General features: G+C 40.2%; 1 protein-coding gene across 2 annotated transcripts; it reads right to left on the bottom strand.

Moving 5' to 3' along the window:
- Positions 1 to 215: 215 nt before the first annotated feature.
- Positions 216 to 26,725, bottom strand: LCA5 (lebercilin LCA5). 2 transcript variants are annotated; one of them, XM_072999337.2, is made up of 8 exons: positions 26,507 to 26,725; positions 16,186 to 16,562; positions 14,594 to 15,123; positions 13,078 to 13,215; positions 10,997 to 11,093; positions 9,367 to 9,515; positions 8,460 to 8,595; positions 216 to 4,101 (listed from the first exon to the last, which is right to left on the bottom strand). In XM_072999337.2, the coding sequence occupies exons 2-8, from the start codon at positions 16,379 to 16,381 to the stop codon at positions 3,308 to 3,310; spliced, it is 2,040 nt and encodes a 679-aa protein (XP_072855438.2). In that variant the 5' UTR covers positions 16,382 to 16,562; positions 26,507 to 26,725; the 3' UTR covers positions 216 to 3,307. The 2 variants fall into 2 exon arrangements, with proteins under 2 accessions (XP_072855438.2, XP_020661823.3); XM_020806164.3 differs by having other exon boundaries at positions 16,186 to 16,566; positions 26,507 to 26,673.

Genomic DNA, 26,725 nt, shown 5'->3' with positions numbered 1-26,725 from the left:
ACAGACTGAAATGTACAATAGAACATGTATGTGGGAGATTAGTGTATTTTGGGTTTATTGCTGCCTCAAATTGAATCTTATAGGATGATTATGAACTTGAGTTAAAATTTAACCAATCCTCAAGCCTTGGAATAAAATTGGGGGGAAGGGAATCTATGTGAACCAAAATGGCAAAAGTCCAAACACTTGTTTGAATCAAATATGCTAAACAGAGATTCATTATAGAAAAATTTTAATATAAATCATGTTGTTAAAAATCAAGTACTGTTCTAGGTGGAGCTTTTACACAAAATAGAAAGCTATAAAAACAAATTAACATTGCATAATATATATTTGAATCAATACATATAGTAATAGACAATAGTCACTAAATAGGCCTAAAATAATCCTTTTAAAAGTCATATTCTTTACAGTCATAAAATTCTTTGTTTTATATTAAAAGAGAAAATGTTAATGCTTTACATTTGGTTTAGAAATGCACTAAATTTCAGTGTCAAGAAACTCTGTCTCATGGCTGAAAGAAAGTTGTAGAAAGTTCTGACTAGATATTGCTGACCATTTGGAAACAATCACCAAGATGGTATCTACGAGTTTTTGATAAACCCAACCCTGCATGTACAAAATTCTGTTTATTACAGACTACAAAAGTGAACCTCCATAGTAGCTTTTCCTGTAGTCAGTATATTACAGAGAGTCTTCTTAAGAGTCCATTGTGACTTTTGCCAAAGTTCCAAGGAGGCTGGAGGTCAAACTAGCAATTTGAAGAATTTGGCAACACTATCGGATGGGTTGGAGCTGACTGGACTTACAGCTTGTTTCAAGCAAAGATGACATCTCAAAGTTAATCAATAAAACAGGACTTAAATCCAACTGCTACTCCAAGTAGAGTGGTCCCACTGGATCAACACTAGCCAACTGGATTTAAGCCAAAACTGGCAAAAACCAATGGAGCGTGACAATCATGAGGCAAATGGAAGCCTCTACCACCGCATTGTTTCTGCACTTGCCTCTGCAGTAGCTATGTTTTCCTTCTTTCCACTACCTTTAAACTATCACTGTAGAACTCCAATATTCTTCTGAAATCTATGAGCAATTGTTCAATGTCCCTTGTTTTCACAAAGAGATAACGCGTGCAGGTTCTGACAAAGTGAAGCTGTGGGAAGGGAGAGGCATCTCATTTTTATCTGTGTATGGCCTGCTCCACCCACCTTATGTGGAGATAAGAAATTTTATTGTTTATTTTTTGGAGGGGAAGTGAGAACTCTAGTGACCAGGCTGACTACAATATTCTGGATGTTGTTATTAGAGATGGGGGTATTTGTATTTGTATATCAATATGAGTAACCCTGCACAGGTGGCTATAATTATATTCGTATATGAATATGAATATCCCCATCTCTAGTTGTTATCCAAAAACCCTAACGTTTTCCATCTCTGCATCATCCTAATTATTGCCTGTTACACTGGGCGAGGAACATACAGCCTTCTAGAGGCGCTCATAAACTTTCCACATTGGCCACATTGACAGGGGCCAAGGAGAGATGAAGTCCCAACAGCAACTGGTGAGCCTCATGGTCCCTGCTTCTGAACTAAGTGGCTCACTCTCTTGATATGTCTGAGGCAACTACAGTTCTCAAAGCCTTAGAGGGAAGGAATTCCACACATAGATTCTGGTGCATGTGATTTTAAAGCTTGAGAGGGACCTAACCCATGTAAATTATATTTCCTAGGCTGAGACAATTAACTATAGCCAAGATAATAATGGCCATAATGTTAGAAAGCTCATGCTTCAGTCAACAAGCACAGGTCTAGACTGCTGCCAAACCATTCTTTTGCTCTTGTTTTTAAATAGTTTCATATCAAACCGAGCAGTATGAACTTACTTTACACCTGACCAGAACAGCAATAGTGATAAGGCCAAATGCACCTATTTACCAATCATATTGCCAGATCTTTAGAAGGCTTATGTAACATATCTTCTAATTTATTTCACTAAATGAAGTCAAGGAGACATTTGAGGGGAGAAAAGTATTGAATACACGTCAGATACATTTGTTCTAATATTATTTTGTTGTGTGTTTAACAGTTAAAAATTCCATAAAGTTTCATTCAAAGTATTATAACTTTAGGACAGAGACATTTGGCCCAATTCCCTAGGAATATCTAAGCACTGGTATTGTGCTGAAGGATCTCACTAGATTAAATGGACTATGCCCCTGACTATGATTTACAACCAGTTTACAACACAGCAGGCTTATGAATGGGATCGATATGGTAACTGTGTTATGGCTAATGGCAAATTTTGAAAATGCTAGGTCAATTTACATGACTTTGAATAGAGCACACTTTTTCTCAGGAACACTTCAACAGAAAATGTGTAGTAATTATGAAATTATCTGGACCTCCCTCCTAGAAACTTCTACATTCTATTCTACTGAATGTGGTATTCAGATGTACTTCTATTAAAACTGAAATGGCTTCATGGTTTTGATTTTCCTCAAGAAAGTAATTAGGTTGCAAGAGTGAGTCTATTGCAATCTATCATACAATGATAAGTAGGGGGCCAAGAAGGGGCAATTCTGTCTTTTCCAGCATCCACTGGCTTGCTTACACAAGCAACTTAGCACACTGGAGATGAAATTCAGTTGTTACTCCCATTAGAGTACATCCACTGATGTGTGTAGTCAACATTGACATAAATCCCCTCAGTTTGATGGGTCTCCTCCAGCTAGGACTAAATGCTTGATCTAGCCCTTGAAGGGAGAAACGAAACTGTCCCCAAGGCATCGATACAACTATCTTTGCCCTAGTACAAAGAGAAACAATTTAAAAGAGGGTGATGGAGGAAAGATGCTTCACAGCTGCGCCTCCCTGCCCTGCCCATAACTGTTCTTGGCTATTTCTTTCTGTGGTGATACACAGAGTTATATTAATGCTGTCATGCTGAAGCATTTTTGTTCCTTGGTTATATTTGTGCTGCTAAAGTATGAACATGTCAAATGACTCATGGAAAACCCTGGCTTCTAATTAGAATGAGAGCTAATTCCATTTATAGAATGAAGACATACAGAAACGTAACCCTCTTCAGGTAGCCCTTACTATCCCTTTAACTATCATCACCTTTAACTGCTCAGGACATTCACCTGCAAGTTCTGTTCTTGACCACTCATCAGACCATTTATCTTCATCTCCCTGCACATGTCAGTCAGTTCCTATTTTACAACAACAGCCAAAATATTTATAAAACTATAAATAATATTTTAAATATATGCATTATTTACATATAGAGCAGTTTTACAGAATATAATTATTGTAATAGCACTTCCTCAACTTCATCTTCCAAGTAATCAAGAATCTTGACAGCCGGTTTACTTGTTGTGTGTTGAAGTCGGTGCCTTTTGGAATTAAAGCTTTTTGTTTCACCAAAGAAAAGATGACTCTCATCTTGGACTTTCGTGCCTTTACCCTGAAAAGCATTGTTTGTAGCACTGTCCTCTCTGAAAGCACCCAAATCAGTTCTCTTTGATGGACTAATTGTATTGGCACTACTTCCAAACAGCTGCTCCATTAAATTAGATTTCCTGTCCCTCTTCGTATCAAAACTTACATCTTCCTTAGGGAATTCGTCCAGGAAGTCATTTTTCTGATTAAGCAAACTTGGCCTTCCTGACACCTTCCCAAAGGAAGGCACATAGCTACCAAATGTCAAATCACTGTACGTGGTCTGTGTAACTTGCTGTTTCCGGGTTTCTCCTTTTACAACAGAACTGTGCTGGTCATATTCCTGAAAACCATTAAGTAATTTCTCCGCTGTCCCAGAGAATTGGTACTGTCCCTTACTTTTGTCCAAGGAGTAAGATACTGTCACTGAGTTTGTGTTATAGTCTTGAGAAGCAGCCCTTATATTGAGTTGAGTTTCTCTGTCAATTTCATGCATCTTAGCTAGCAGAATTTCCTTCTGTCTTTCTGCTTCTGCAATATCACTATTTTGTGTTCCATTTTCCAGATTATGTAGTTCTGTCTCCATCTTTCCTTTTTCGTCCTTTTCCAGCAAAATACCATCTTCTTTCTTCTTTCTCTCAAATTCTTCTTTCTCCCATTCTATTTGTCAAAAAACAAGAGTAATGCAAAGTTTAAAATAAGTATTGGACATATTCACACATCATCCTAAACCAGGGCTGCTGAGCAACCAGCAGCATTCACTTGCTCCAAAATGTGTGTGTATGTTTTTAATTGCCTCACGAAATCTTCTTGGATCCTCTAAGGAGCACAGGGACAACTTTGTCAAGTTCTGAGGGTCCCTAAGCACATCTGCCCCCACTTTAAAATTGTAACATTAAGATTTAAAATTGTAACCCTTTTTAAAAATAAAAACTTTGGGGGGCTGAAGAACATGGAAGCAGATGCAGCCTTCCCAGGTTAAGGGATGGGCTTGGGTGGCCCATGTACTTCTGGACATTGCTCACCCCTGCTTTAGTCTGTATTTAGAAAGGCATACAGAAGCTATAGTCAACCTTGCGTTGTGTCCACCTCTCTCCTCCTTCATAGGTAGTGGGGCAGGATGACTTGAGAAGCTCGAATTTATACCTTTCTTTAATTGAAGTATGTTGTCTGGTGTAATAAATTGTGGTTAACATGAATTACAGTTAGGTTTAGCGAGTCAGCTTGAAATTAAACACAGTTTCATGTTAACCACAGTTCCCAGTTTGTACAACATAGGGCACAATGACCAACTAAAATGGAAACTTTGAAAGTCCCTTCCTGATCAAACCTGAAGGAGAAAATGGTATTTCACTACAGAAGGCCAAAGCTTGTACAAGCCACACCAAACTCAGGTCTCCTGAGTGGCTGAAGAACTCTCAGAACCGCTATCCATTATTTTCTTGAAATCATGGGGAACGGGTGAGGTGCCAGAGGATTGGAGGAGGGCCAATGTTGTCCCTATCTTCAAAAAGGGCAAAAAAGAGGAACCTGGAAACTACAGGCCAGTCAGCCTGACATCAATCCCCAATCTGTTCTCTGGAACAGATTGTAAAGTGGTCATTGTGCAAGCACCTAGAAAATAATGCAGTAATAACTGGAAGCCAACATGGATTTGTCAAGAACAAATCCTGCCAAACTAATTTGATCTCATTTTTTGATCAGGTCACCTCCCTGATAGACAGAAGGAATGCTGTAGACGTAGTATATCTTGACTTCAGCAAAGCTTTTGACAAAGTGCCCCATGATCTCTTGATTAGCAATCTAACTAGGTGTGGGCTGGATAGATCAAGTGTCAGGTGGATGTACAGTTGGCTACAGAAGTGTACTCAGAGGGTGATGACTAATGGGCCCTTCTCTAACTGGGAGGAGGTCACAAGTGGGGTACCCCGGCTCAGTCCTGGGCCCAGTGCTCTTCAATATTTTTTATTAATGACTTGGATGAGGGAGTGCAGTGAATGCTTGTCAAATTTGCAAATGATACCAAATTGGGTGAAATAGCTAATACCCTAGAAGACAGAAACAAAAGGATGGAGCACTGAGCTGAAAGCAACAGAATGAAATTCAACAGGAATAAATACAGAGTACTGCACCTCAGAAAAAGAAACCAATTGCACAGTTACAAGATGGGGCATACGTGGCTCAGCAAAACTATGAGCGAGAAGGATCTTGGAATTGTCGTAGATCACAAGCTAAATGTAAGCCAACAGTGTGATGTGGCTACAAAAAAGGCAAATGCTATTTTAGGCTGCATTAATAGAAGTATAGTTTCCAAATCCCGCAAGGTACTAGTCCCCCCTCTATTCAGCACTGGTTAGGCTTGACCTTGAGTATTGTCCAGTTCTGGACACCACACTTCAAGAAGAATGCTAACACATTTGAACAATTTCAGAGGACGGTGACAAGGATGATCAGGGGGCTGGAAACCAAGCCTTATGAGGAAAGGCTGAAAGAATTGGGCATGTTTAGCCTTGAGAAAAGAAGACTGAGAGGTGATATGAGAGCACTTTCAAATATCAAGAAAGGCTGTCAAACAGAGGAGGGGCAGGATCTGCTCTCAATCATCCCAGAGTGCAGGACACGCAACAACGGGCTCAAGTTAAAGGAAGCCAGATTTCGGTTGAATATAAGGAAAAACCTCCTAACTATTAGAACAGTATGACAGTGGAACCAGTTACCTCGGGAGTTGGTGAGTGCTCCAAGAATTGAGACATTCAAGAAAAACTTAGATAATCACCTGGTAGATATGCTTTGATTGTATTCCTGTATTGAGCAGGGGGTTGGACTTGATGGCCTTGTAGGCCCCTTCCAACTTCACTTTTCTATGATTCTATGAAACCACATGAAGGCAATCCATGGGCATAATCAATCCTCGCAGTGAATTCTCTCCCTGCATCTGGTTTTTGCCACCCTGCCTTGAAAATCATATCCAGCACATCAAGCACCTGTTTTGTCATTTGATGAAGAGTGTGCTCCCAGGAGGATGGCACATTGGGTGACTGATCTCTGCATGCTAACCACCATAGATAAATCTCATGAGCCCACAAGCCTGCCAAAGATCAATCTGATGAACAAACAGGAGTGCACTTTGTATGGTGGGAGGAACATCTGTACAGAAGTTAAGATTAATCATTAACTCCACACTCATATCCTGCTCATAAATGTGCTAAAGAGAAAGAGTGTGAACATGGCCATGAAGTGGATTTTGGTTCTTGTGCACCCTCCAGCCCAGGTCTTATGTTAGGCTATGTGCCATCAAGTCAAAACTAACAGATAGAAACATTAATAAGGATTTCAAGCAACATACCCTCTAATTTTCAGCCCCACTGGGCAAGGCTCTGCCTTTCGCATGGCTTCGCCCCTGCATGTCTGCGCAACTCCGCCCTCCATGCACTGTGTTCTATTGCAACCATAACCTAACGGAATCGCTGTGTGGTGAAGGAAGAGAGCTGCATGGAGGGAAGCAGAGTTGTGCGCACACACACGCTTGACGAGATTTGCAGGAACGTTGCTTTCAAGGCAAATGAGATATTTAAGGAGTGTTTTTTTCCAGTTTTCCAACATTTCTCTAGTTGAACAGGGTTGCAAACTCAGGTCTCCTGAGTTTAAGCTTGTCATTCTATCCAGTATACCACACTGGGTACTTATGCCTTTGCCACTGACCCACATGTGCTCTTGGGAGCACAAATAAGTTGCTAACGTGCAAAACTGGCTCATTCACCACATTAATCACATCTCTTGGTGGTGTAAAACTCCTAAGTGTTTTTAAATGACCCAAGAAACAGTTATTTCACAGAGGTCTATGTTCCTTTAACTGCAAACAATTATATAAATTCAATTTTAACAGGTATCATTGTACAACCTTTGAAAAAGAACTACATGCACTCATAACAATAACCTGAAGTATTGATAAAACTATTATTGGAAACAGATGAACTACATGTGAGTGTGACAGAATATATTAAGTTCCAAATATCAGTCTATAACTGGTTATCACCAGGAGAAAGACAGAACAGAAATGAACAAACAATAAATGCAAGTATAATTCAGTTCTACATTTTATCTAATTCTAATTCCATGCAACAAAGGCAATAAAAATGTTCAGTGTATGTATCCTGAAATTTGTGGACCAGGTGGAAAGCCCTGAACATTTACTACTTCACTGGAACTTTGTAAGATTTAAAAGAATTAGGATGCTCATTGCCATTTATTCATATCTAGCCCCCACACAATGATATAGCAAATGTGAAGAACACAACTAAAACTTTCTAATAATTAGTAGAGAATTCAAACTCTTCTGTAGCCTTTTCTCGGCCAACAATAGCATTTGGCTGGACATACAGCCATTCTCAAGCCTTTTTTGCACAAAGTCATAAACACAATATGAAAGAAATACAGGCCAAATCAGGATTGTATAAGATGCATAACAAACCTTGCAAGATGGCATGTAAAGAATTGTTTCCGGTCTGTGGCCCGCAGGGGCCATATAGCCTCTGTTGAAAACAGCTGCTTTAGATAACTGATGGGGGGTTAAGAAAACATAACTGAGGAAGAGGGAATGTGGTGGTCCTGCAACAACTTATTTGCTCCAGCATGTGGGTCTGGTAGGAAAGTGAGCTGGAGGGGGCTGCGCAAAATTTAATTTTCCTATATTCTAGCCTAGCATTCCACTTACAAAAGTAAATGTAATGACAAAAGGGAACTGTTAGATAAGAAAAACAAAATGACACACGGACATTAAAGTTATCTTTCTACTCTTATAAAATATAAAAGGGCTCTTTTTCACAGTCTGAGAATAATCAGTCTCCTTAGAAGTATAGATGACAACAATTGTGAGAATCATGTATTTCAATATTTTCAGAGAAAAACTAAAATTCATGTTTATTTGCATGAATTCCTACACATGTGGCATGTGCAAGTGTAATAACCTGTGTTACATGGTTTCAGCTGAGGCTAGGAAACTGAGTGCCTTTTCTTACCATATTTTAGTTTCTTGGCTCCCTCTTCCAAAACCTGAAGCTCTTGATCACTCTTCAGTTGCTCTTCTCTTTCACTGTTCTCTTCCTGTTGGAAATGTTCTGCTTGTCCATTCCAGTCTTTTTCAACTATTTGTTCCTTAAGGAAATTAAATATCGTATGGAAGGATTGTGAAAACGGTATTTGGATAAAGCTATGTTAGAAAAAAAATCAGTTCAATAAACTTATATTAATTTCCATTAACTGCAGATTTGCCACTGAATTATAACCATAGTGATTCTTGGTCCAATGGAAAAGAGAATCACAGATGAAACTATTGGGGGAAATGTCAGAGATACAGATGGCATTTCCTGAAGCTCAGGGGGAATCTTCATCATCTTCTGCACTTGCTTCCTGCATTACAGTAACTTGCTGGACCTGACACTGTTGCTGAAAACAGTTGAGAGATGCTAGTCAAATCGTGTCTTCAAGCACTTAGGAGTCCATGGAAGAAAGTGGCTTTTTCATGCTAAGGGAAGATATACCACTGTCCAAGCTTCAGAAATCTGTCTTTACCTCAGGCCCCATATGCCACAATCTACACCACTCACTTGCCCCCCCCCCAATCTATATAACAGGCTTTAAGGTGGGGGAAGCAGAAGTAAAGAAAGAATTAGGGAAGAACACCACTTCTTCCTGGGTACATTGCCTGAATCCAAACCACAGAATTTTCAAAGCAAAAGATTATGCTTGAAGAGTTTTGTGTGGAATTAAAAAAGCACGTGAGCTCCAGACTGTAAGCAAGAAGAAGCCCCATTCCTGCCTACCAAATCTTTCTTTCATGTTAGTAGTTTGTCTACTGATTAATATCTCTGCCTTAATTTTAGTTAGCTTTAAGCAAATTTAGTCTCACTCACAGATAAAACTCACCGTTACAAGATGTGCATCATTTTCCTTTTCCTCTGGAATTTCATCAGTAATGAAGTCTGGTGGCAAAGGAAACTCTATTGGGGAAAAGTATTCAGTGGTCTGTACTCCTTTCGTTATCTGTATTTCTCTTTTAACATTCTTATTTACACCTGCAATGAATACATGCTCTGTTTATTAAAAAAATAACTAGACTTATTGAAATAAAACAGTTCTTTTTGTGTATTCTTGAAGAATTTCACAGAAAAATCGGCAGTAGCTGAACATGCCCTGAAACAAGCTGGACATGAAATTCTATTTCAAAACACAGAATTACTGGACAACACCAGTAATCATTATATTAGACTGCACAGGGAAGCCATTGAAATCCACCAGCAGAGCTTCAACAAAAAAGAAGAAAGTCTAAAACTCAACAAAGCCTGGCTTCCAGCACTGAAAAACACAGCCTGCAGAAGGTCAACAAACTCTACCCAGCCACAGGGAGCAGTGATCACTCCACACAAAAGACCAGCTAACGACACCCATCAATCACAGTGACAGATCATCTCTCCCCCTTATCATAACAATACACCCACAACAAAAAACAGGCTGATCACCATAATCGCCCAATCTCCTGAAAAGGACAAAAAGCTGATCCCACAGCTATACATACTCAACTATCCCACAAACTGCACCAGAGCACAGACAGAGTTCTGACTCCTGTCCTCGGAAGATGCCAGCCACAGAGACTGGTGAAACGTTAGAAGAAGAAAAACCCTCAAGAACATGGCCAGATAGCCCAAAAAACCTACAACCACCATTCTTTCCATGTTTACATAACCTAACACAGTTTGTACCCATTTTAGGAACTGTGTAATATAATTTCAAATAATATAGGGGAAATGATGGATCTTTTGAGGGTTTATTTGTTTTTTAGCTTTTTGTTTTTGATTTTTCATTTCCCATCATGAATAATTACATATTTAAAACTCAAGAGGTTTCTTTGATATGGCAATCCACACCAGAAATTAATTATCTATCTATCTAATCTATCTAAAAAATTTTTACCTCACCTTTCTCCTTAAAAAGGCAGCTTACATCATTAAAAGCACAACATTAAAAGCTAAAAACAGTACATTATTCAAATATTGAAGAATTAATAATGTTATATTAAGGATGTGAGATAAAAGCTATACAAAAAATAGATTTAGAAGCAACAAAATATAAATCAACCTGTTTATTGTCTCCTCCCAGTCACTAAGGAAACAGGCCTGAAGAGAAAGGTCTTTGCCTGCTTGTGGAAGGACAGCAAAGATGAGGCCAACCTGGCCTCCTGTGGGAGGGAGTTCCCGAGCCTGGAAGAAGTGGCAGAGAAGGCCTTCTCCCATGTCCCCACCAAGCGGACCTTTGATGGTGGTGAGACTGATAGAAAGCCCTCCCTCCCTCCTTCTCCTTAAAGAGAAATACATTTTTTGGAGACAGCTACTGGTTGCATTCTTCTCTAGTCAAGCTAAATATACATTGGCTTCAGTTTTCAAAGATTATTTTACTTTCTAAACAATTAAATACTGGAAATATATACCATAAGATCCAAGTTTAAAAGTGCAGAATTGATCTAAGCAAACCTTTCATGGTTTTAACTTCAGAAAGTTACCTTTTTTCCTTGGTGTAATATCAGGATCTTTTTTGGGTGAAACTTTTGACATTCGATTAGCATAAATATTTTTTGCATCTAGTTCCTTCTCTTTCTCCTGATAAAAAAGTGGAAATAGTATGAAGTAAATTGTCAAAAAACTTCCCAAAATAATTCCCCACCCTCCCAGGAGTCCGAGCATGGCTGGGGTTGCCAGGCGCGGCATGGCTCCAAGCGGCGGTGGCGGCAGGGTGGGGGGGGTTTCTGGATGCCTTTAATTGCTTCTCCTCTTGGAAGGCATCCGGAGGTCCCCCACCCTGCCGCCGCCAGTAGCCGCCGCAGGTAGCTGCGCCCGGCAACCCCAGCCATGCTCAGACTCCCAGGAGTCCAAGCATGGCTGGGATAACCGGGCGCGGAGCGGCTCCCGGCGGCGGGGGACCTCCGGATGCCTTCCAGGAGGAGAAGCAATGGAAGGCATCCGGAGACCCCACCACCACACCCTGCTGCCGCCGCTGCTGGGAGCCTTTGGAGCTCTCAAAGGGCTTCCTCCAACGTTGGGGGGAAAGCCCTTTGAGAGCTCGGAAGGCAAACAGGCAGGGAGAAAGGGCTGGAAATTCGAATTTCCCGCCCTTTCTCCCTGCCTTCCAAGCTCTCAAAGGGCTTTCCCCCTGACATTGCAGGAAGCCGTTTGAGAGCTCCGAAGGCTCTCAGCGGTGGCGGCAGCAGGGTGGGAGGGTCTCTGGATGCCTTCAATTGCTTCTCCTCCTGAAAGGCATCCGGAGATCCCCCGCCGCCACTGCTGGGAGCCGCGCCGGGCAACCCCAGTCACGCGTAGATTCCCGGGAGTCCAAGCATGGCTGGGATAGCACGGCTCTCGGCAGCAGCGGGGGAACTTCGAAGGCCTTCCCCACCACCATGGGAGGCTTTTTGAATGTCCCCCCCCACCGCCGATAGTGGCTCCAAAGCACTATCGGCGGCAGCGGCAGACCTCCGAGAGTCCTCCGGCAGCGTCGATGGCTGCGGCGGGGGAGCTCCGAGAGGCCTCCGGCAGCCACGCTGAAGCCCTCGGAGTCCTCCAATAGCAGTGATGGTGGCGGCGGGGGACCCCTTGAGGACCTCAAAAAGGTATAGTGATTTTTTAAAAAAATATTTTTAATTTTTTTGTGTGGGGGTTTTTTCTTGGACCAGATACGAATTAAATGGTTTTCAATGCATTCCTATGGGGAATGCATTTTCGACCTATGGACTTTTCGACCTACGGACTCCGTTCCAATACGTATTAATTCCGTAGGTCAAGACCCCACTGTACTTAAATGATTACTTCTAAATTTCTGTAACAATTAATGTTGACAGCTTGACACTGCACCCTCCAACATGAAAATGTAGGAACAACTGGATGAGGGGATCGATGCATAATATTTTGGGTAGTACTTGGCAAAAGCGGGATATTTAAATTTAAATTGTTAAAAATCTGATTTTTCTAATTTAAAGTGTGATTTAAATCAAATCCCACTCTGGGCAAAAATATTCAGTACTCATTTTGTGTATCAGTGCACTGAAGTATTCAGACAAGACATTTTCAATTATTTTGGAGGGAGACATATTTTCTAAAGGTGTATCACTGGGGCACAATAAAAAATGTTGGGGCTGGGCTGCCATTACAGAAAGGCCATGGGTTTGACCACTAGAACCCTTGGTTTTGATCACTGCTGACTAAGACACATAAGACCTGCAGACCAACGTCTTGAGGCCCACGTGCTTTCAACCCATGGAACGGAGGATGCCATAATAGGAAGGTGCTTCCCCCCCCATATTATTCCTCCAAGTAAGACTCTCGTAACAGATTATTATAAACAGGCAAAATCATACTGCAGCCCTTGTCCAATTACAGGACCATCTCCACTTTAGAAAAAAATTATATCTCACTTTAAATTACATGACCACTGTTTGATTCTTCATCTCTATTTCCATAGGAATGATTTCAATAAAACCAGAGTATTGTCAATGAGTAGCAAGAATTGTACAAAAAGTTATTCTTAAGAATACTGAATTTTATGGTAGAATTACCTCTACAAACAGATACTAGAAATCTGCATTTTTACCTTTAATTTTTGGTTTAGTCGTTGCACTTCCTCTTGATATACTTTATTTTCTTCCTGCACTTCATGCAGTTTCTTTTTTTCTGAATGCAGTTGTCTCTGAAAACTGCTATTACTGAGCTCAAGGTTCCTCTCCAAGTCCTACAATTCAATATATTTGGAATAGTCAACTTTTTAAAAAAGTGTTAATGTTTAAAGTGCAAACAAACTTAAATAACCTGTTGCATATAAAGTACTCTTCTAAAACAAGATCTCTCTACAGTGGATAAGGCTATGATGATTTAGTCCGCTCCTGTTACCAGGGAGCAGTTTTGGTGAACAAGGAAAGTCTTTCCTTCAATCATGAAGTTATACTGCACAAAATCTGAACCCACCTCTCAAAAGCTTCGTTGAATCCCTCATTCTGGTATCATCAGGCATAAGAAAATAATGAATTTCCAGACCTATCTCTATGCTGGAGCAGAAGATGGAGGTGCATGGAATTACTTCTGTTGGACAAACATCCCCCCCCCCCCAGCTTAACAGTAGTCGATGGGGAGAGAGAGAGATGTGTTGTATCATGTATTTGGACATTTATAACCCACTTAGCTGTGCTAAAATCAAATTCAAAGTGGCTTACACATTAAAATATAGATCAAACAAAATGGAAAAAAATGATTCAGCATCTGCAATATGACCATGAAATTAAACACCACCTCATAAAAACCAGCAACAGCAATCTAGCAACAATCTTCAAAACCTTTATTTTGCTTATTAATATAAAATTTAAGAGTTGGATCCAGAGATGTCCTTCTGTGCCATGAAGAACATCCAGGAATGAAAGAGGATCTCATAAAGTGGAGAGGCCTGAAGAAAAAGAAGTGTTTTTTGCCAATATCCCATCCCTCTGCACTACCATTTTTGCTGACCCACCAGATTAGATTTTTGGGAAGCACAGGGAAAGCTGCCTCCCCTTCTCCATTAGCAGACAATGGCCACACCTTTCCTAAATGGAACTCCAGCTTCCAACACAGTGGCTGAAATCCTGTTGCTTAGTGTGAGGGGTGCAGGCATACATCAATAGCAAGCCATCTGTCCCAGCACACAAGTATCAGGCAACTGAGAGGAGGGTAAGTTTTCACAGGATTGGGCCAGTGCAGGTGAAGGAGAAAGTTCCCTGAGGAGAAACAGCTGGAGGAGGAAGGATCAAAGAGAATAAAAAAGCAGGACTGGGAAGGCACTGGGCTGTCATCTGCCTTTGAAGAAGAGGGCGTGCAGGAGGATGCAAGAGAAGTGAACACTGGAAGCTGCCTACCCTCACCCGGTGTGCTTGCGTGCAACAGGAGTCAGATATCAGAGACTCCATCACATGCTTGGATAAGGCTATGTTAGCCTAGATTGATATCTAGGCTAACATAGCCACAGGCCCATTATAAGTGCTCAGTAGCTGTCTACTCGTAATTACTTATTTAATAATAGTATAACACAGTGAGAAATTGTGCACTATTAAAAGAGGGCATTTTCAATGTTTCCTTCTCACCTTTATTCTCTTTTCACTGTCATCCAGTCTGCTTTCTGCCAAAGCTAGCTTCCTAGCCAGCTCATCACGTTCAGGGAGGTGTCGGTCTTCAGCAAGCCTTCTCAGTTTTTGTAAGCTGCCTTTGACCTTGTAGAGCTCGTCCTCCGAAGCCCTTAGCTTTCTCTCGGTGGTTTGCTCTTTTTCTTGAGACTTTCTTAAGCGCTCCCTTAGTACCCGCATCTCATCATTATGCTGTGCCAGGAGTTTAGAGATTTCATTTTCAGTGTCTTCAAACTTATGGAGAGCCTTCTCATGTCTGTACTGCAGTCGCTTGAGCACCCTATTTTCTTTCTGCAGCTCATCAAGTTTGACGTGCAGTTCAGTTAGTTCATTTCGAAGCTCCTTAATTTTCAGCAGCCTGGCAGAAAGCACTCGTTTTGTAACTAGACTGATATCTTGGCTAGGAGAATCCCTGTTGAGACTCTGGGAACGAAAACCCCAGTGGCTCCCTCTTTTACTGGGTGCATACTTTGAGGCAATCTGCTTGGTGGCTACAAAAAAAAACACAATGTTTATGTACCAATGAAAAGAGAGCACAGAGTAATTCTCAGTTGCATTGTATCCATTCTGATACCTCCTACATTTCCTTAGCAAACACCACTCTTGCACCATATATTCTCTTATTAAAAAAATAAGCACCTGAATTCTGAACCATAACCCCATCTTGTTAGATCTATTTCTAGAGAAAAGGAAAGCAAAAATGATTTCATTAACTTCCAATCCTTGAGTTTCCTTGGGTCTGCTTCAAAATGTCTTAGGCTTTAGATGCCAAGAAATAAGTCATTCCAGTAGTTACAGCACAGCAGCAGGGAAGACATAATTACAGCGCAGTGGCAGCCATGCCATGTTGCACCACATACTAGCCTTGCTGTAAATGTAAGAGAGTTCTTTCAGCAGCAGCTTATTCTGAGTCATGCGATCACCAAAGGAAGTCAACCATCCAGCAAAGCCCAGTATCTTAAGTAAATCAGACAGAAAGGTGATAGGATCTGTCAGCATCCTTTTTAAAGCCTAAAATCAACCCTGGAGAGACACAAATTCATGGACTGCACTTGTGCTGAAGGAGGGGGTGTTGACCCCTTTCTCCCATGCCATTTACTGGAGTCATCCCATGCCCACTAAACTGATAGTACATATTCTGGACCATCTCTCTCCTCCCATGGGGCTAACAGCAGCTTTGTGGGGGTACAAAAGAGAAGGAACAATCTAGGGCAGGAAACCAATACAAGGAGAATGGCTTAAGCTGCCCTGCAGCACTGTTGACACTCTTCTCTTTCCCTTCCCTCCTGTCCCTCACATAAACATACCCTTCAAGTGGAAGATCCCATTACACATAATTTGATCCCAGTGTACACGTGCTTCCATTTGCAAGACAGACAATGGTTCCAGAGTGACAACACTCCTTATATAAAATAAAATGTTCTCATTCTTTTAATATAGGTAGGTTGTAAAGTATACAGGCTGAATGCTAGTACTGTATCAATATACATTCATGTACAAGATGCTGGGGGTGGGGATTTTAAGTTAGGAATCATGGTGCATGAACTACTTACCTTGGTAATGTGCAAGGCTTTTCAAATGCTGTGTTTTACTGTTTTTTCCTCCAGTATTTGTAGACTGGGTGCTAATGGTTGGTAAATGGTCAGAGGAATGAGATGAATCATCGTCAGAATAATACGAATTACTGCTTTTATCACTGTCCGATTTTCTGTAATGTTCGGAATCCAAACTCCTTCCTCTCTCCCCCATTCTAAATAAAAGGAATATTCCCAGCCTTTCATCAAGGAATATTCATTTTGCCGGAGGGAGGCTTGCACAGTCACTGGCAGAACTGCTGGCTTCTTGCCAATTCATCATTACCCTACATTCAGAAGAAGGGCCGCTGGCTTTCAGTTTGGCAATCAGTAATTGTCATTCCAAAGGCATGTTTCTGTCTGAATTTGGAGAAGAAAATAGAAGTGATTTAGTTTCCCTCTATAACAAGATAAAAGCATGTTTAAAAGTGTAAGGTACATTCCTATATCTGATAGTGAAATGAGGCTCTGTGTGTCCATCAGAGAAGTGCAGTTCTAGGGACTATAGGTTCCTAATTAAAACCTGCTGTTAAGGACAAAACCATTTAGTGTTATTCATAAAATAAAAGTAGAGACCTCTCAAAAAGAAACATTCAAACTACAATGCATCATCTGAAAACAGATGTTTTTAAAATATATACATATAATATTTGCTGTGCTAAGTAAATCAAGGAAAATATAAACCAGAACATGCCATTCTATAAATTTACCAAACAGCATGTTCTCAAAAAATAAATACACTTTAATATCAAAATAGTTGGATATATTTAAGCTTCCAACTCCTCCACAAATATAAGGTCAAACAAATTCCCCACTTGCCTTGTTGAAAATTTAATTTTCCTGAATGTGAAAGAATATTCTATTTAAGACCTAATCCTCACTAACATAACTGGTCAGCAATCCTTTTGGGATTTATTATAGAGAGGAAGGGTATGTAGTGAGACACATAGGAAAGTTAATTTCAAGAAGTTTAAAGAAATACTGGGTGACATCCCTTGGCAAAAAATACTCAAAAGACAAAGGAGTTCATTTATGTCTGGCAGTTTCTTAAAGGTGAGATATTAAAGGGACAGCTGCAAACAATTCCAAAGAGAAAGAAAGGGAGGAGCATCTAAAGAAACCTGTAGCTGCACTAGGAGTGCATGGATCAGCTGAGACTGGAAAGGGGCATGCATAAGAAATGGAATAATTATAACTCTGTGCCATCAGGTCATTTTGAAGACTTAGAAAAGAATGCTGCAATCACTCTCAGTATGGATTTCTGAAAACAAGGCGAACCAGACTAATTTTACCTCATTTCTAATACAGTGGTGCCTCGCTTAGCGATTGCTTCGTTTAACGAAGAATTCACTTAACGATGTGTTTCTGTCCGTTCAATGGATTTAAATGGGGAAAACAAAAAAACACCAAAAATTAACGAATACTCAGAACAAAGCCAAATTAAGTCTGCACATGTTTCACAAGGTGGACTACCGATTCCAAGCATTTAAAACAGGTTTCAAACATTTTAAGACACTTAAAAATGAGTGAAATTGGACATCGTTAAGTGAAAATCCCCCACAGAGAACATCGTTAAACGATGTGGAAAATTCCTCCAAGAAACACATCGTTAAGTGAATTCGTTAAACGAAGCAATCGCTAAGCGAGGCACCACTGTATATTTCAACATACTCTTGTTGGCTAAAATAGAAAGAAACTTTTTTTTCAGTATGAGAAACATATTTTAAATTGGAATGGACCAGATTTATATGTATTACTTTTTTTCTTGAATTTCAGATATTATTTCTAATTAGTTACGTTCAACTAGCCAGAGCTTGGAAGTACAGTAATGTTACTTTTTGAGCTAACTAGCTACTCTATTGAGTAGAAAGGATACAACATGGTTACATTTCAAAAGTCAAGGTAAGACCTAATTTGCTCTTTTGGTGTAAGTAAGCTTTCTACTTACTTTCAAAAGTTAAAGTACTGTACCTTTCACTGAGGCTGTCCTAGATTAGGCACATCATGAGGAGTCATGATTCTCAGGAAAAGACAATAACGCTGGGAATGGTTGAAGGCAACAGGAAAGGAAAAAGACCAAATACAAGATGGATTTACTCCCTAAGAGAAGCCACAGGCTTGAGTTTGCAAGAGCTGAGCAGGGCTGTTGAACATAGGACGTTTTGAAGATCACTCATTTGTGGGATTGCTACAAATTGGGGGTGACTTGACAGCACACAAGGTTTTTTACTTTAAGGGTGATTTTGCAAAAAAAAAAAATAAATTCAAGGTTTGTGTCATTCTCTTATCAATTATACGGTTTTAAAAGGGTATTTATTTATTTATTTATTTATTTATTTATTTATTTATTTATTTATTTATTTATTTAATTTTATTTATATCCCGCCTATCTAGCCACTTAAGGCCACTCTAGGCGGCTTACAGCAAAGATAATACAATGTAATTAAAACAATTTTAAGTAAGGGAAAAACTTAGAAAAAGTGAAGCGAAAATAAGGAGAGGGAAAAAAACCAAAACAAAATAGGAAAGATCAGGGATTGGCTGAGGGGAAGGCCTGCCGGAACATCAGTGTTTTTAATTGATTTTTTTAAGTACCCAGTGAGGGAGCCGCGCGAATGTCAGGGGGAAGGTTATTCCAGAGGTGAGGAGCCACCGCCGAGAAGGCCCTATTTCTTGTCTTTTCTTTCCGGGCCTCCCTCGGCGTTAGGCTCCTCAGCCTCACCTCCTGACTCGCGCGAGTGACACGGGTAGAACTAGGTGGAAGTAGGCGTTCCGCCAAGTAACGAGGCCCCAAGCCGTTTAGGGCTTTGTACGTAAGCATTAACACTTTGAAGTCGATGCGGAATCGGATGGGCAGCCAATGCAGTGCAGCCAGAGTGGGTGAAATATGTTGATATTTTTTCACACCACTGAGAAGTCTGGCCGCAGCATTCTGCACCACCTGTAGTTTCCGCAGCAGCCTCAAAGGCAGCCCCACATAGAGCGCATTGCAGTGAAAAAGTTGTAGGCAAATTGACAGGTAATGTATGAGTTACCTTTCCAACAATGCAATGAATAATGACAGTTTTTAAACATTGTGGCCAGAAGGCAATTGCCAATTGATGTTTACAGAAAGTGAAATGACATAACTTGCAGCAACAAATCAGTGCTACTTAATTAGGTGTTTGTTGCATTCCTGAGCATGTGTCCAGGAATCCAACCAGCACATTGTTTACTAGCATGAATTTGTCACAACAACTCATGCCATATCACTTACACAATCATAGTCAGCAATTGGATTCTGGCCATGAAAGAGTAATGGGAACATACCACTTTCTAAAAAGCAGTTCTCCGTCTTCTAAATAAAAGTATGCATTTTAAAATTTATAGAGACACTCCTTAGTTTCTTATTTACATAATTCCAGGTATCAAACATTAGGACAACTAAGGCTGAAATCCTATGCCCATTTATCCAGAATAAATTCCAGTGAACTTATTGGATATACAGTGGTATATCCGACTGCCCCGTTTAATGACAAAACCACATTATGATGAACTTTTTGTGATCAATGTTTCCTATGGGGGAATTTTGCTTTGCGATGATCGGTTCCCTGCTTCGGGAACCGATTCTTCGCAAAACGCCGATTTTCGGCCAGCTGATCGGCGGTTTCAAAATGGCTGCCGGGTAAACAAAATGGCCCCCTGCTGTTTTCTGGGACGGATTCCTTGCTGCACAGGCAGCGAAAATGGCCGCCCTACGGAGGATCTTTGCTGGAGGGTGAGTTTACAGCCCTTTGGAATGCATTAAACGGGTTTTAATGTGTTTCAATGGGTTTTTTCTTTTCACATTACGACATTTTCATTCTACAGCGATTTCGCTGGAACGAGTTAACATCGTAATGCGAGACACCACTGTACTACTGAGTGAACCTGCACAGGATTATACTGCAGAACAATGCAGTACAGCAGTATCCATAAAACCAAAACTCCATGGGTAACCTTTCACTACAGCTTTTCACAGAGTTGCAAATCAAACTCTATTTAATCAGGCACATATGTTACACATCTGTTACCTTATAACTCGCTTGTAGTTTAATACATCAAAACTGTTATTAATGGTTTAGAAAGAAAAGCAAAAGTTTTGAAATAATCGTTTTGATATCTTGCACTTATATTGTTATGATATATAATGAAGTGCCTCACAAAGAATATGATTTTTCAACCCACTTTCCTGTGCAATACCAATACACTTCTTCATAGTTAATTATTCTTCATTTAACAAAGGAAAACGTGCAGATAAATAAATATGAGAATCTATCTCAGAAAAAAAGTTAGTCTTTATTGCATCTTTATTATGTTCTATCATTTTGATGTCTTATTGTACATATACAGTACTGAATTGGTATTGTTTATCTATTAATAAATTTGGATAATCTATTGAAAACCCATTTAGGAGTAGCATATACCTGCTTGCACCACAAAAATATATGCTATTAAATTGTTACATTAAAGAGAAATCTTGCAATATAAACACTCAAACAATGCAAGAACCTCTGAAAAGTCTTTCAACTCCTCCACAGATTTGCAGATTTTATAACTTGGGAACATATGTATAAAACCAAACATATTTTCTGCCAAGTTTTGCCCAGTTTGATACTATGCCAACTTGCAAAGTAATTTCATCAGCATGAAGAAACACTGTGCATTTTAGAGGCTAATGAATTGCTTTGAATTTTGAGTTACTTCAGCAAGTATAAGGACTTTTATAATTAAGAAACTTCTTGGTCCATTGCCTTTAACTATCATGGAACACTTTCATTTAATTATGAAGTCATTTTAATTTCAGCACATGCAAGTTAAATCCTCAAGGTTATCTACATTTCCTTGGCAATTTCAACAGCATTGTTCAAAATTCCAGTCATTTATGGCCTTACTTGCAAATAATATAAATGGATTGAAATTAAGTCTATGGCAGTAACAGCAACACAGCATCATTACTCAAAGTCATAAAAAAAACCACTCTCTGCCTTATGCAGCCAGTATTCCCATTTTATCCTATGGGTTTCATTTTCTAATATACTTTCATAGCTACAGTGAACATGCAGTACACCAGATGTTTCACTGGTAGGAAAAAAATAGCACTGCAGCATTCAAAGGAAGACCAAAGCACACTTGCAGTTTTTCTTGCTCACTCTGAACTTAGGCTATTCCATCCAATTCAGCAGGAGGTCTTATTCCATCTAACATTCAACTTTAATCATCTTGAAGACTGGATAACTACCAGGATGGAAGAAAGAGTCATCTAAATCAACACATTTTTCTTTCTATTATAGAAGACAAGATGCTGCACTTCTCATTAGTGGTCCACAGCAAACTTCCTTCATTTCAAGGAAGCTTGAACTTGGTTTAGTGACTTGAAAATTGGACAATATTAGAGCAAAAAGCCAAAAACAGTTTTCGCAGCCACGTGTAAGATTATTTTGTCCCATTTAATCCCAAAATTATAGCAGCAAGGCTTGAAAAGTGCCAGTGACAAAAGCAGAAACATTTCAAAATAGCAAAAGAAAATCCATACTGGTGAATAAAAAAATCATTGTAGAGCTGATGTTGGAAAATGTCCACTTTATTAGGGCTTAACTGTTACTTCTCATTCTTTGGTTCTCTGACCAATAGGACTAATTCAGTGGTAAGAAAATACTTATCTTTATATGGATAAAAATGTATTGTAAAAAGATACGCAAACAGATTAACTCCTAGAGATGAAAAGGCTGTTAAATACCCACTTATATTTTTAGAAAATGTATTTGACATTAACTTGAACAGCAATGTTTAAAAATCATATAATCTAAAATATCAGTATGTCAAAGAAGCTCTTGTGGCAACAAGAACAGATAATTCCCTAAATTAAAAAGGGGGAAAGCAAAGACTTTTATGCAGTAGAGGCTGGCTTCTCTGACATCACAGGGGCAGTGAATCTTCTCCAGATTTTAGTCCAAACTTTCTCGGCACAATGCAACTGGTTTCATTTTGGAGAACTCTTTTAATATTCAGACCTAAACCTGGTGTGGATTCACCAATCCCAAGTCATCAGCCTACACTGTTTATATGGATGTAATGAAAATTAATTCACCCCAAAGTTCCCATCATGTCTTAAACATAGATGTATTCTTAAAAGGAATTGCAATCCCTATTCTATTGTCATGAGGTCTAATTTCTAAGAAGTATGTTAAAGACTGCAATCTGAATGTAATAAAATCTTCCAAGTATTTGAAGCTTGAAATATTATCAGTGGTTTAGACAGAATTGCTTCCACCTGCAGAAATCTCTACTCTTCTCCCATTCTTTGGCAACTGGTCAGTACAAGCTGGAAACAGGGAATTTACCACACAACTATGGCAAGGCTTATACCCCTATTACCCTTAAAGTACAACAGAACTACTGGAGAAGTTTGTAATTAATGCAGAACACTCTTCTTTCTAAGATGGATGATACATTATAACATTAATCCCATTTTAGTGCCTTTTCTTTCCCCCAACATCATGAAAGAAGTCTCATAGTGTCTGACAACATATTTTCAGGAAAATAAATATTTTATGTCAACAAGTGCAAAATGTTCATAATGAACAGACAACAATACAGGCAAGTCTTTTATTACAAGAACTGAAATGATAGTATCAATGTTTAAATTTTCACAACATTAGCAGTAAACGTCCACACAATTATTCATGAAAGCTTCACTGTGGGACTCAATTCCTATGAAGTAGGTTTAAGATTGCAGCCTACGTATTATGAACATGTCCTTTTCAGTCTCCAAACACTTCCAAATATAAAGTCACATAAATTATGAAAGTAACAAAGAGGAATTATTCCAGAAAAAGAGTATAGCTGCTAGGTATGGCAGTGTGAGGGGATGTGGTGGTGCTGCGGGTTAAACCGCAGAAGCCTCTTTGCTGCAAGGTCAGAAGACCAAGCAGTCATAAGATCGAATCTACCTGATGGAGTGAGCTCCCGTCGCTTGTCCCAGCTCCTGCCAACCTAGCAGTTCTAAAGCACGTAAAAATGCGAGTAGATAAATAGGTACCACCTTGGTGAGAAGGTAACCGCATTCTGTGTCTAGTTGCACTGGCCACGGAAATTGTCTTCGGACAAACACTGGCTTTATGGCTTGGAAATGGGGATGAGCACCGTGCTCTAGAGCAGTGGTTCTTAACGTGGGCGATAATGCCCCCCAGGGGGCGATTTCATTTTTCAGGGGGGCGGTAGAACGAAAAGGGGCGGTGTGGGGGCACTGGAGCAGAAGGGGGGCGGTAGGGGGGCGCCGGAGCAAGCCAAACCTGTGAAGATGGCTGCAGCCTTTTTACAGTGTGCATGAATATATATTTTCCTACAATTTTCATTTAGTTTCAGACTTTTTGTCTTGAAATTTTTAGTTCCTGCATTTGTTTTTATGCCCTTTTTATATTTCATCTTGCGTCTTAAAATTCACTTGCAACTAAATCATTAAATGTTACTTTTTGGGGGGCATTTCATTTTCTTGGAATTTAATTTTGTTTTCAGGGGTCATTGGATTTAAGTGTCTTAAATAAATAAATAAATAAATAAATAAATAAATAAATAAATAAATAAAAAAGATATCATCACCGCGGGGAGGGGGGGGGGCGATGATAACTTCTTCAATGGCTCAAGGGGGCGTTTCTTTCAAAAAGGTTAAGAACCACTGCTCTAGAGTCGGACAAGACTGGACTAAATGTCAAGGGGAACCTTTACCTTTACCTACGGCAGTACACTGGTGCCTCACACAACGATGTTAATTGGTTCCAAAAAAATCAACGTTGTGTGAAACATCGTTCTGTGAAACACCATTTCCCATAGGAATGAATTGAAAACTGGTTAATCCGTTCCAATTGGAACAGATTGCCATCGTTCAGTGAAAATCCCCATAGGAAACATCGTTGAGTGAAACAATGTTTCCTATATTGGAATGTATTGAAGCCGACTCAATACATTTCAATGCCTTTGCGAAGTCCTTTTTCGCTCCTGTAAAAGTGTCTTACAATGTTTGGACACCGTTTTAAATGATTGCAATGGTTAGCCCACCTCCTGAAACCTATGCAAACTTAATTTGGTGTTGTTCTGAGTCGTCCTTAATTTTTGGTGATTTTTTGAATTTTCTCTCATTGGAATGTATTGAACTTTCCGTCCAATGCATTCCATTGAGAGAAAATTCAAAAAATCACCAAAAATTAAGGACGACTCAGAACAACACCAAATTAAGTTTGCATAGGGTTCAGGAGGTGGGCTAACGATTGCAAGCATTTAAAACCTGTTCCAAACATTGTAAGACCCTTAAAAATGAGCGAAAACGGAAGAGCTTCAAAAGCACTGAAGCCGGCTTCAGTGCTTTTGAAGTCTTTTCCAATGTCCCTTTTCGCTCATTTTTAAGTGTCTTACAATGTTTGGAACAGGTTTTAAATGCTTGCAATTGTTAGCCCACCTCCTGAACCCTATGCAAACTTAATTTGGTGTTGTTCTGAGTCGTCCTTAATTTTTGGTGATTTTTTGTTTTCCCTATTTAAATGAATTGAACTGTCCATTCAATTGATTTAAATGGGGAAAATAAAAAAATCATCAAAAATTAATGAAGACTCAGAACAAAACCAAATTAAGTTTGCACATGTTTCACAAGGTGCACTATGGAATCCAAGCATTTAAAACAGGTTTCAAACATTTTAAGACACTTTTAAATGAGCAAAAAGGGACATCGTTAAGTGAAATTCCCCCATAGAGAACATCATTAAACGATGGGGGAAATTCCTCAAAAAAACCCATCGCTGTGTGAATTCATCGTTGTATGAAGCAATCGTTGTGCGAGGCACCACTGTATATCCAATTCGTTCTTTCAAATTAGTTTTTTACTGTGTAATCATCTTACTTCATTGATATGATTTTATAGGAAGTGAGGACACCACTATGTTTTTAATCTCCTTATGTTTTCCCATCCTTTATTCCTTTTTTTATTCTTATAAGGAAAAAAATGGCTCCACAAGGCCTCTTGACTGGTGATGCTAACAACGCTGTGTAGAAACAACCATAATCCATCCATACACTTAATAAAAAAGTTAACTTGGCATCATGAGCAAGCTGATTAAAGCTTTTTACTTGACTTTCTTGTATATTAAGCAGAACAAGACAAGTGTCTCCTCACCTTCTAGTCTTGGACCATTGCAGGAGGTAAGAAGGGGGAAATAAGAATGCCTCAAAGGCCAAAGAAATGTTGTCTTCAGAGAGCATTTTGTTGTCATAGGAACTCCTCAAGGATTCATGCCGTGCTTCATAACACACACACAAAAACAACCTAGCACCTGGACCAGCGATCCTAAAGGCACAATACCCTGTTTAACATAATAAGACACACTTCTAAACACGTATTACTTGTTGTTGTTTAGTCGTGTCCGACTAAACGCCAGGCCCTCCTGTCTTGTACAGACTGTGTCTATGTCATACTTTTTCAGATACTAAAGGTTTCCAGAGGGGTATTTATTTATTTACAGTATTTCTGTGGATAACTTGTGGTTTAGGTACCTGGCTGTGGAGCCAGAGGTTGGGAGTTTAGGTTCCCCCTGTGCCTCCCTGGGAGAAGAGCCAGCCTGTGTGGCCTTGGGCAAGCTGCACAGTCCCAGGATGACCCCCCAGAAGAAGGGAAGGGTCAACCACCTCTGAGTATCCTCTACCTGGGAAACCCTGAAAACGGTTGCCATGTCGGAATTGACTTCATGACACACGATGATTATAATTGTTATTGTTTTTGTCACGGCAAAAACAAAGGATCTTCTGGCACCTCAAAGGCTGGCGTTGTTTTAAAAGGCATCTGGGATCAGGTTCAGAGCCTTCAGCCCGCTTCATCTGACCTCCCAGCTCAACTTGTTCAGAGCAGAAGCTTTCGGGACCTGTTGTGCCCGACAGCTCGCACCTCGATACAGGCGGCGAGCGGTTACCGTCCCTCGGGGGCGGCGGCTCGCTTCTGAGGGAAAACCGACGAATGGGTCCGAGCCGCCGAGAAAGTGCCTTGTAAGAGGTGCAGCTCGGGAGAGGAAGAAGGAGCGGGGGTTTCGAAGGCAACGTGTCCTGCCGCCCCTTTTTTTGACAGTGACCCGACCGGGGAAAGGACTGGGAGGGGCGGGGGTGGTGGTGTGGAAAACCAGACTGATCAGTTAATCAACGTAAACATTCCCCACCCCCCACTTCCCACATACACAAACCCTTAAGCCCGTACGTGGCCCCACGCTAGCGTTTCTCCTCCCTACCCCAGACCCCGGGTTACCTGCCTCTTCTAGGCCCTCCAGCCCCTTCCACGAGCCGCTCTACCACCACCGCGTCCCGGGATATTTACAGCCGATTCCACGGTAACGGGGCTGGAAAAGAAATGGGCGGGCATCGAGGAGACGGCGACGACGAGGAGGTGGTGGAGGTGGAGGAAGACGCTCTCCCGAGATCTCCCATTGGCTACTCGCCTTGTCCAAATCCTCGCCAGGGAACCCAA

Source organism: Pogona vitticeps, chromosome 1 (assembly GCF_051106095.1).
Source record: "Pogona vitticeps strain Pit_001003342236 chromosome 1, PviZW2.1, whole genome shotgun sequence".
Taxonomy (NCBI): domain Eukaryota; kingdom Metazoa; phylum Chordata; class Lepidosauria; order Squamata; family Agamidae; genus Pogona; species Pogona vitticeps.
The sequence above is the reverse complement of the archived record's forward strand: the minus strand, read 5'-3'. Positions and strand labels throughout refer to the sequence as shown.